Here is a 12,072-nt window from a genome sequence, read left to right as displayed (position 1 = left end):
ACAATTGCTGGAGAACCGGAGAAATGTGATCAGTATAAGGTGTTCTAGAGAGAACACGAGCTGCAGAATTCTGAACCAGTTGAAGCTTATGCAGCAATTTGGAGGGAATACCTGTAAGAAGAGCATTGCAGTAGTCTATACGTGAAGTGACTAGTGCGTGAATGAGAACTGCAGTATTATTATTTGAAAGAAAGGGATGGAGATGATTAATGTTGCGCAAATGGAAGTATGCAATCCGTGTTATATTATTAATTTGAGCTTTAAAAGATAGTGTGCTATGCAAGATGACACCCAAACTTTTAACCTGAGAGGAAGGACAGATTGCAGTATTGTCAATATGTAAAGAGAAACAGTTAGATTTAGACACAACAGATCTAGTGCCAACAAGCAGAGCCTCAGTTTTATTGCCATTTACCTTCAAAAAAGTTCCCTGAGAGCCAGTCTTTAATTTCAGCTAAACAGCTTGACAAAGACGGCGGAGGAAAAGAACCAGTGGGTTTGGCAGACAGGTAGAGTTGGGTGTCATCCGCATAGCAGTGAAAATTAGTACCATATTTCCTTAAGATATCACCAAGAGGAAGCATATATATAATGAAAAGAAGTGGGCCCAAAACAGAACCCTGGGGAACACCAGTGGTGACTGTAGATGTTCTTGAACTAAAACCTTTTAATTGAATACGCTGACTGCGCCCAGATAGATATGACCTAAACCAAGACAGAACAGTGCCAGTAATACCAATGGAAACTAATCTGTCAATAAGTATGTTATGTGAGATAGTATCAAAGGCAGCGCTCAAGTCTAGAAGGACAAGTATAGTTAAAAGCCCAGAGTCAGCTGCCAACAGTAGATCATTGGTTATTCTGACAAGAGCAGTCTCAGTGCTGTGGTGGGGATGAAAACCAGATTGAAGTTATTTTTGGACAGATGTTCATGAATTTGAGTTGCAATACACTTTTCAACTACCTTAGAGATAAATGGTAAATTTGAAATGGGACGAAAATTTTCAAAATTGAATGGATCACCCCCTGGTTTCTTAAGTATGGGTGTGATAATAGAAGATTTAAGAGATGGAGGTACAAAACCAGAACCAAGTGAAGCATGAACAATTCTGGTAATCAACGGCAAAAGGGCTGGTAAACAAGCTTTTACTAAAGGAGTTGGTAGAGGGTCTAACTGACAAGTCGAAGATTTAGATTTACCTATCAGACCTACTATCTCTGACATAGTTGGTAGTGTAAAATTAGAGAAAACAGAGTGGGGAGGTGTGTGTACGGAAGCGTATTGCATTCACTTGAGTAAAAAAATCTACTCTGTTTTTCTGAATTAACGACTTAATTATCTCAGAATTATGAGAGAACTTTTCAGGAAAAAAAAATTTTGCTCTGTTTTTCTGAATTAACGACTTAATTATCTCAGAATTATGAGAGAATTTTTCAGGGAAAAAAAAATTTTGCTCTGTTTTTCTGAATTAACGACTTTCATTCATTCATTCATCTTCTACCGCTTATCCGAACTACCTCAGGTCATGGGGAGCCTGTGCCTATCTCAGGCGTCATTGGGCATCAAGACAGGATACACCCTGGACGGAGTGCCAACCAATCGCAGGGCACACACACACTCTCATTCACTCACACACTCACACACTAGGGACAATTTTCCAGAGGGGTAGGAAACCGGAGCACCCGGAGGAAACCCCCGAGGCACGGGGAGAACATGCAAACTCCACACACACAAGGCGGAGGCGGGAATCGAACCCCGACCCTGGAGGTGTGAGGCGAACGTGCTAACCATTAAGCCGAATTAACGACTTAATTATCTCAAAATTATGAGATCATTTTTCAGGAAAAAAAAACTTTTGCTCTGTTTTTCTGAATTAACGACTTAATGTGGATTGCATGGAAGTAAACATGTCCCGCAAAAAAAAAATTTTCCTGAAAAATTCTCATAATTTTGAGATAATTAAGTCGTTAATTCAGAAAAACAGAGTAGATTTTTTTTACTCAAGTGAATGCAATATGCTTCCGTATGTGTGAGTGATAGACTGACAAGAATCATTGTGAAGTGTACCAATAGGTAATTGCCGATGTACATTCTCAACCTTAGATATAAAAAAGTCAAAAAGTGATCACATAGGTCAGTAGAATACATACGGTATCAGATGGCAAAGAATCAGGTGGTTTCAGAATATTGTTTACCACCAAGAAAAGAGACCTAGAGTTCTCATTGCTAACTCCAATTATGTTGGAGTATTAATCGGATTTAGCTTTAGTCAGTGCATTTTTATCCTTTTGAATATGTTCAGCATACATTTCTTTACTCACAGTAAGGCCAGACCTGACGTACAGCCGCTCTAACCTACGGGCTTTAGTTTTAAGTTCACGCAGTTCAGGTGTAAACCAAGGAGCTGAATGTACAAATGAAACAGTTCGAGTTTTCACAGGTGCAAATTCATCTAAAATCATGCTCAGTCCATCATCGTAATATTTTACCAGTTCATCAACAGTAGAGAAATCAGATTTACTGGAGAAGATGGCAAGTTCATCAGCAAAAGTAGGCAAATCAATGTTCTTAATATTCCGAAATGTAATCGGAAGACACAGGTTTACCTTAAAAATAGCTAGTTTGGCACAAAATGACACCAGAAAGTGATCTGACGTGGATAGATCAGAAACATTACAATTAAAAGGTGTTATACCAGAGCAGCAAACAAGATCAAGAGTATGCCCCTTAGTATGAATGGGCAGTGTGTTAAATTGTTGTATACCAAAGCTATCCAAACATGATAAAAATTCGCTTGTAAATGCATTACTGGCATTATCTACATCCGGGGTCACCAACCTTTTTAAGACTGAAGGCTACTTCAAATAAACTGAGTAATACGAAGGGCTACCTGTTTGATACAAACTTCCTCAATAGCAAAATTGCACAGATCACCTTTTAATAATAATAATACTAATAATAATAATATGGTGAAGAGACTGCTCACATGTCAATGTTAATTATTCCCCACAATTATTAACAATGATTTATACAACAATGACGGTAGGAATATTTAAACATGCAACATTTATTTATGTTTATCTGTTCCAACATTTGAAAGTCAGGAAGTAATGTCAAGAAAATCATTAATCAAGTCACAAGTTTTTTGAACAATTTTTCACATTTCTGTGCACCATTTTTAGTTTAATGTTATGGTGTTTTCAATGAACACGTTATCTCTTCTTTGTCTGTAAATGTCTGTTAGTGGGAAGCCTGGCACTGCATTCTACGCACCAGTGTACTGTAATCTGATGAATAATTTGACACTGCAAGTCTGAGTGAGTCTTGTAAATGTGCATCAGTAAGGCGTGTTCTGTGTTAGTTCTTGATAAAGTTCATGTTAGAAAAGGCTGTGAATACATTAACAATGAATACAATGAATACATTAACACTCATTCACTAGGTTACAGACTTAGGATACATCAACGTTAAGCTTGTTTTTTTTTGTTTGTTTTTTTAAACATATAATTCAAACAGGGAAAATAATTGTAATTTAAAACTAACTTTTTTGTTTCAAGTCAAATTGCTTTTAGTTTAAAAGTAATAGATGAGTTGGATGAGATGAGTTGCTGCATGGTTAGAGCTTTTGTGTAACAGGGTGTAGGAGATAATACAAGAAGCAGACGTGTAAAAGTCTGTGGTTTCTTATGTGTATAAAAAAGCATCATGGTGTCGAATCATGCACGTCAGGAAGTTATGACACAAAAAGATCAGAAATGTATTTTGCATTTCTTCATGCATTCATTTCAATATTATAACTTTATGCTTTATAAATGTATTGACAGTAAAGAGATGCATGCAAGTGGTAAAGACAGATAGGGAAAAGTATTTGTTTTATGGAAATTCCAGACAACAAATTAAAGTAAACCAGTTCAGTCATCTGCATTAAACTACACTGGGAAAAATTCTTCTATTACTCTTGTAGACCTGTGGAGGTGGGGGCATGGTTAAGTGGAAGTGAATGGAGGGTGGAGTTGGGAGAGTGAGTGTTAAGGAGGTGACTACACCTGTAGGAGATTTACTAACAAAAGTTCTATTTTAGAGAGGGTCAGCAGAGATATGCATGAGATACGAGGGCAAAGGGACACAACAGAGCACAGCTAGAGCTGAACTGAAATTTAATGTGCATGTGCTTAAGTTGGTGTGTCTCCTGTGAGCGAGACCATGATTCAAGAATCACTGAAAATCTCTCCCTGGGGAAGAAAGCAAAAATAAATTTGAAAAGATCTGTTTATTTGTCCCAAGCAGTAGTGAGGAGTCCATGGCCTCCATGTGCGGATAATAATACAGCTTTAATGAAACCACAAACTTGACAAAAACTCACCAATTTGGCAGACAGGGGAGAAACAGTACACAGGCAGAAAGTTAGTTAACCAGAAATAGTAATCCATACAGGCAAAATAATCCTACAAGGGAAAGGCAAAAGACATAGTAAATCCAATGGCAAAATTCAGAGCAGAAAAACAAGCCTTGGTACACAACTGGGTTGACAATACTTCGCATCATATAGCTGTTTTTGGCTAGCTTAAATGCTGGCGCATCCGGAAGTCGAAACCAAAAGTGACCTCAACTGAACCAGGAAGTTAGTATTCTGGTGTTGGCTCCCTCCAGAGAGCTGGCGGGGATGTTCTTACAGAACAGGCGATCAGTTTGCACGCCGATCTACCGCCATAAGAATGGTTGTGAATCCCTGTGAGTTGGGGATATCCATGTTCGTTGCCTGGGTGTCCCAAGGTCCATGGACCCATTCCAAGATGCATCGCCTGAGATCTGTGGGTGCATATTGCGGCCTAGTAGGGCAATCGGGTGGGGGCCAGTCCCTCTGTTGTGCTTGTCATATTTCCTCCATAAGGTCTCATCATATGGGCGCAATGACTAGGGGGCGGGTTCTGGGTCATGTCGGCGAGAAAGTACATCGGCTTTAGTATTCTTGGATCCAGGCCCCCTTGATGTACTGTATTCCAAGTTCTTATGGTCTGTTAGGACTTGAAATGGACATTGAGCAACCTCCACCCAGTGTCTCCATTCCTTCAATGCGTTCTTGATGGAGAGCAGTTCCCGGTTTCCCATGTCATAGTTGGCTACGGCCAAAGTGAGCTTTCTAGAATAGAATGCATAGGGTGTAGTTTGGCTGGGGACTCATGACATTGGGAGAGCACATCCCCTATTCCGGTACATGAGGCATCTACTTCCACAATGAATGGCAGGTAGGGGTCTGTGGTGAATCTATTCTTGAGGTCATTGAAGGCATTTTGTGCAGAGTCTGACCACTGCATCTTACTTGGTTTACCTCACAGCAGTGCAGTCAGGGGGGTTGCCACAGAGCTAAGATTTTTAAGAAATCTTCTAGAAAAGTTTGTGAATCCAAGAAATTTCTGCAATTCCTTGAGACTGGTTGGGGTGGGCCATACAGTGACCGCCCTTTCTTTGCTGGGGTCTATATCCACCCCCTGGCCATTGATAATGTAACCCAGAAAAGAGATTGTATCCCAGTGAAATTCACACTTTTCCTCCTTTATACTCAATTTATGTTGTAGCGGATGCAAAAAACTATAAATATAGACTGCAGGAATAAGCAAAATGATTCATATAATTTTATAAGGTGTGCCTTTAAATGCAATGTCTGTGAAAGGCTGTCAGAGATGTGCATCAGCTCACTCAAACCTCTATATCTTCAAGAAACTAAGGATCATCTGTTCCAGCTGTTCCCTGTTGAAGAACCCGAGCAGAGAAAGCGTACAGGAAGGGATTTACACAACTGTTAATAAAAACCAAAGCTGAAGTAACATTATCTCCAGATTATTATTTCCAGATTCTGCAGATTCTAGGTGGAGCCCCATGCAGCCCAAAAGGCATAGTCTGAAAATGATGTAGAAGTGTTGCAAGGAACCTAGGCAGTTCTAGGACCAGTGGCACAAGATGGAATTGGCGGTATTGGTCTTGGTTCCCAATTCACCACAGGCTTCCTCAATCAAGTTAAAACATATTGCTTGCAGTTGCAGTGAGACTGGAGTGACAAATTTTGGATTTGTTTTAATGTAGAAAATCTTAAGATACTGCATGGTTTAATTATAATACTTTTATTTAGAAAAACACAATATTACATAATTTCCAGCTCTGTATCAGCATTTCTTCTTTTAGTAGGTAAGGGTGTGTGTGTGTGTGTGTGTGTGTGTGTGTGTGTGTGTTTTCTGCCTCCATATTGGCATCTATTTCTACTTTTAACAGTCTGAAATTTCTCTGAAGCAAATTGCTGGTCAAACAAAATATGTTACAACTCTCAGTAAATGTGCTGCAAGTTCCTGTCATGTTGTCTCACAACTGTGCAAGCAGAAGTAGCATTTTTAAAAATCAGAAAACTTTATTTTGGTTTATAGCTCGAAATGTAAGTGTTTTTAAGTTCAGAAAACAGCTTTTAGTTTCAACCAAAACTATATATAAAATCAGCAATGTAAAGCAGAGACACAATATATCTAACAAACACAAAACTATTCTTATAATTAATGTTGCTAATATTGATGCACACATTTTTGACTGATTAACATTTGTTACTTTCAAATTTTACATTCACAACATTTGGCAGATGCACTTATCCTGAGCAATGTACAAAAGTGCTTTGAAGTCTCTAGCAATGAATACATTAACACTCGTTCACTAGGTTACAGACTTAGGATACATCCTAAGTGTTATAAAAAAGAATTAGACGGCACAAAAGCACTATAAAAATAGACTGACAGAAAAAACGTCTGTGATAAGTTCTGTTAGAAAAGTTCATCTTCTCTCAAACCTCTATATCTCCAAGAAACTAATGATCATTTGTTCCAGCTGTTCCCTGTTGTCGAGCCAGAGCAGAGAAAGCGTACAGGAAGGGGTTCACACAACTGTTAAAAAAAACCAGAGCTGTAGTAACATTCCCTCCAGATTCTGCAGATCTTAACAGACTGTCATTTCCAGTCAATGTAGCAATGATGATCACAATGTCAGAGATTTGATTCGGGAACCAAAAAATTAAAAAACACACCACAATTCTGGTCACCACCTTGGTCAATGAGTTACTGCTAAAGAAAGCTGAGTTATTAACTCCTCTGTGAAGGTGAAAGTAGAAATAAGATACAATGGTAGATGAAGCCACAAATATTATAATCTGCCAGATTAATGTAAGCACTCTTTCAGCCTTATTCTGATATATTAGCGTGCACTGAAGTCGTCCTCCTCTGTCCGGGCTTAGATCGCTTAGTATGAGAGCATAGCATGATAAAACTGCACTTAACATCCACATCCCACTCAAAAGGATCTTCTCTCCTTTTCTGCCAAGCTTCTTCCATTTCTCAGGATGCAGCACTTGGATGTATCGCTGCAGGCTCATCAACACCACACACAGTATGCTGCAGAAGAAGCTTAACAAAGTGATGTAAGAGAGAAGCTTACACAAGACCAAGCCAAACACCCAGCCATGCAGAAGAGCCCAAATCCAAATGGGCAGAGAAATCAGAGTGAGTAGATCTGATATGGCCAGGCTTAGCATCAGTCTCGGGGTGAAACTGCCTCTCTTCAGCCATCCACATAGACGCACCATTACAGCAATATTACCAGGGACTCCCAGTATGAAGCAAACTGCCCCCACAATACTGCCAATCAGGTTCTCAGTAGAGTCAGGAGCGGTGAGCGAGCTGTTGTATGAGTTGAGGTACTGCATGGTTAGAGCTGTCGTGTAACAGGGTATAGGTTCTAAATACTAAAAGAAGCAGAAGTATAGGAGTCTGTGGTTTCTTACGTAGATTAAAAAACAGCATGGTGTCGAAAGATACGTCAGGAAGTTCTGGTGAAAAAGGTTCAGCAATATATTTTGCATTTCTGCATGCACTCATTTTGACATAATTTAAGCTTTATAAATGTATAGACAGTAAAGAGATGCATGTAAGTGGTTAAGACAGATAACAAAATGTATTTTTTAGTCTGAAAATTCAGTAAAGCCAGTTCAGTTAGCTGCATAAAACTACAATGCAGAAAATTCTGCTGATTCTCTTGTAGACCTGTGGAGTTGAATGGAGGGTGGAATCAGGAGAGTGAGTGCTAAGGAGGTGGCTACACCTGAGTGACAGCAGAGATATACATGGGAGACAAGAGAGCACAGAGACACAAGAGAACACAGCTAGATCTGAGCTGAACAGAACTGACTAATGTGTATGTGCTTAAGTTGGTGTGTCTCCACTGAGAGAGACCATGATTCAAGAATCACTGGAAAAGCAGAATTAAAGAGAATGAGGGAGAGTCACACTGGTGTAGAAAAATAAGGGTTTCAGGATAAATGTGATGTTCGAAGCCAAAAACAAGCAGGACAGATAATAAAAAAATGAAAAGTAGTTTTCTTCCTTTCAACCAACAAAATTAGGCAGGCTTATATATAACAAAAGTCACGTCCAACAAGGTTCCATACAAAAATCAAAAACTTTAGATAATGTAACCAGGCCAAAAACACATCAACAAAAATAAAACCAAGAAGGAAACAAACCCTCTCATGTTGTCTCACAACTGTGCAAGCAGAAGTAGCTTTTTAAAAACCAGAAAACTTTATTTTGGTTTATAGCTCGAAATGTAAATGTTTTTAAGTTCAGAAAACAGCTTTCAGTTTCAACCAAAACTAAATTAAAAATCAGCAATGTAAAGCAGAGACACAAAAAATCTAATAAACACAAAACTATACTTATAATGAATGTTGCTAATATTGACGCACACATTTTTGACTGATTAACATTTGTCACTTTACAAATTTACATTCACAACATTTAGTAGATGCACTTATCCTGAGCAATGTACAAAAGTGCTTTGAAGTCTCCAGCAATGAATACATTAACACTAATTCACTAGGTTACAGACTTAGGATACATCAACGTTTAGCTTGTTTTTTGTTTGTTTGTTTTTTTTAAACATATAATTCAAACAGGGAAAATAATTGTAATTTAAGACTAACTTGTTTAGTTTAAATGTAATAGATGAGTTGGATGAGATGAGCTGCTGCATGGTTAGAGCTTTTGTGTAACAGGGTGTAGGAGATAATACAAGAAGCAGACGTGTAAAAGTCTGTGGTTTCTTATGTGTATAAAAAAGCATCATGGTGTCGAATCATGCACGTCAGGAAGTTATGACACAAAAAGATCAGAAATGTATTTTGCATTTCTTCATGCAATCATTTCGATATTATAACAATTTATGCTTTATAAATCTATTGACAGTAAAGAGATGCATGCAAGTGGTAAAGACAGATAGGGAAAAGTATTTGTTTTATGGAAATTCCAGACAACAAATTAAAGTAAACCAGTTCAGTCATCTGCATTAAACTACACTGGGAAAAATTCTTCTATTACTCTTGTAGACCTGTCAGGTGGGGGCATGGTTAAGTGGAAGTGAATGGAGGGTGGAGTTGGGAGAGTGAGTGTTAAGGAGGTGACTACACCTGTAGGAGATTTACTAACAAAAGTTCTATTTTAGTGAGGGTCAGCAGAGATATGCATGAGATACGAGAGCACAGGGACACAACAGAGCACAGCTAGAGCTGAACTGAAATTTAATGTGCATGTGCTTAAGTTGGTGTGTCTCCTGGGAGCGAGACCATGATTCAAGAATCACTGAAAATCTCTGCCCGGGGAAGAAAGCAAAAATAAATTTGAAAAGGTCTGTTTATTTGTCCCAAGCTGTAGTGAGGAGTCCATGGCCTCCATGTTCGGATAATAATACAGCTTTAATGAAACCACAAACTTGACAAAAACTCACCAAATTGGCAGACAGGGGAGAAACAGTACACAGGCAGAAAGTTAGTTAACCAGAAATAGTAATCCATACAGGCAAAAGAATCCTACAAGGGCAAGGCAAAAGACGTAGTAAATCCAATGGCAAAAATCAGAGCAGAAAAACAAGCCTTGGTACAAAACTGGGTTGACAATACTTCGCATCATATAGCCGTTTGTGGCTAGCTTACATGCTGGCGCATCCGGAAGTCGAAACCAAAAGTGACCTCAACTGAACCAGGAAGGTAGTATTCTGGTGTTGGCTCCCTCTAGAGAGCTGGCGAGGATGTTCTTACAGAACAGGCGATCAGTTTGCACACCGATCTACCGCCATAAGAATGGTTGTGAATCCCTGTGAGTTGGGGAGATCCATGTTCGTTGCCTGGGTGTCCCGAGGTCCAGGAGGTATGGACCCATTCCAAGATGCATCGCCTGAGATGAGGGCCAGTCCCTCTGTTGTGCTTGTCATATTTCCTCCATAAGGTCCCATCATATGGGCGCAATGACTAGGGGGGCGGGTTCTGGGTCATGTCGGCGAGAAAGTGCATCGGCTTTAGTATTCTTGGATCCAGGCCCCCTTGATGTATTCCAAGTTCTTATGGTTCGTTAGGACTTGAAATGGACATTGAGCAACCTCCAACCAGTGTCTCCATTCCTCCAATGCGTTCTTGATGGAGAGCAGTTCCCGGTTTCCCATGTCATAGTTGGCTACGGCCAAAGTGAGCTTTCTAGAATAGAATGCATAGGGTGTAGTTTGGCTGGGGACTCATGACATTGGGAGAGCCCCTATTCCCCTATTCCGGTACATGAGGCATCTACTTCCACAATGAATGGCAGGTAGGGGTCTGGGTGTTGCAGGATGGGGTCTGTGGTGAATCTATTCTTGAGGTCATTGAAGGCATTTTGCGCAGAGTCTGACCATTTACATTTACATTATTTGTCAGAGGCTCTTATCCAGAGCGACGTACATAAGTGCTTAAATCTCTAGCATTGAATACATTATTGCTGGCTCACTAAGTTACATACAGTACTTAAGATACCATGAGTTTAAAAGTTTGTTCAAAGTTACAATGAAAAAGTGTCAAAGTTTTTCTTTTATTTATTTATTTATTTTTAATGCAAAAGATAAGGAAAGAAGTGCTAGTTGAAGTGTTTCCTGAATAAGTAGGTCTTCAACTGCCGCTTGAAAATAGCCAGTGACTCAGCTGTCCGGACCTCTAGGGGAAGTTCATTCCACCACCTTGGTGCCAGTACAGAGAAGAGTCTTGTACTATACTTGCCTCTTACCCTGAGAGATGGTGGAACCAGTCGCGCAGTGCTGATAGATCGGAGGGTGCGGGGTGCAGTGCGCGGAGTGATGAGGGCTTTGAGGTAAGAGGGAGCTGGTCCATTTTTGGCTTTGTAGGCCAGCATCAGTGTTTTGAATCTGATGCATGCAGCTACCGGAAGCCAGTGGAGGGATTGCAGCAGCGGGGTGGTATGCGAGAACTTTGGCAGGTTGAAAACAAGCTGGGCAGCTGCATTTTGGATCATTTGCAGAGGACGGATTGCGTTCATAGGTAGACCTGCCAGCAGTGCGTCGCAGTAATCCAGTCTAGAAATGACAAGAGACTGAACAAATACCTGAGCAGCCTGTGTGGACAGAAATGGCCGAATCCTTCTAATGTTGTAGAGAAGAAACCGACATGAGCGAGTCACATTAGCAACATGAGAGGAAAAGGACAGTTGATTATCCATGGTTACCCCAAGGTTGCAAGCTGTGGCTGAAGGGGAGATCAGATCGTGCAAGGATATAGCAAGATCATGACATGGGGATGAATCACCTGGGATGAACAGCAGTTCAGTTTTGCTAGGATTGAGCTTTAACTGATGAGCAGTCATCCATGATGAAATTTCTGCCAGACATGCTGAGATCCGGTCAGAAGCTGTGGCATCCGAGAGTGGGAAAGAGAAGATAAGTTGTGTATCATCAGCATAGCGGTGGTAAGAGAACCCATGTGAGGAAATAACTTCCCCAAGAGAGTGAGTATACAGGGAGAAAAGAAGAGGACCAAGTACTGAGCCCTGTGGGACGCCAGTGGAGAGTCTGCGTGGAGCAGATGTCACTCCCCTCCATGTTACCTGATATGAGCGTCCTTCCAGGTAGGAAGCAAACCATTCCCAAGCTGATCTGCAAATCCCAAGACTCCTGAGGGTGGATAAGAGAGTCTTGTGGTTGACCATATCAAACGCTGCTGAAAGGTCAAG

At 40.2% G+C, this 12,072-nt stretch overlaps 1 protein-coding gene across 1 annotated transcript; it reads right to left on the bottom strand.

The window, feature by feature from the left end:
• Window positions 1–6,204: 6,204 nt before the first annotated feature.
• Window positions 6,205–7,736, bottom strand: LOC132855012 (C-C chemokine receptor type 7-like). The gene has a single exon (XM_060883720.1). The coding sequence runs from the start codon at window positions 7,734–7,736 to the stop codon at window positions 6,846–6,848; it is 891 nt and encodes a 296-aa protein (XP_060739703.1). The 3' UTR covers window positions 6,205–6,845.
• Between the last annotated feature and the right edge of the window lie 4,336 nt (window positions 7,737–12,072).

The sequence above is a fragment of the Tachysurus vachellii genome, chromosome 12 (genome assembly GCF_030014155.1).
Source record: "Tachysurus vachellii isolate PV-2020 chromosome 12, HZAU_Pvac_v1, whole genome shotgun sequence".
Taxonomy (NCBI): Eukaryota; Metazoa; Chordata; class Actinopteri; order Siluriformes; family Bagridae; genus Tachysurus; species Tachysurus vachellii.
The sequence above is the reverse complement of the archived record's forward strand: the minus strand, read 5'-3'. Positions and strand labels throughout refer to the sequence as shown.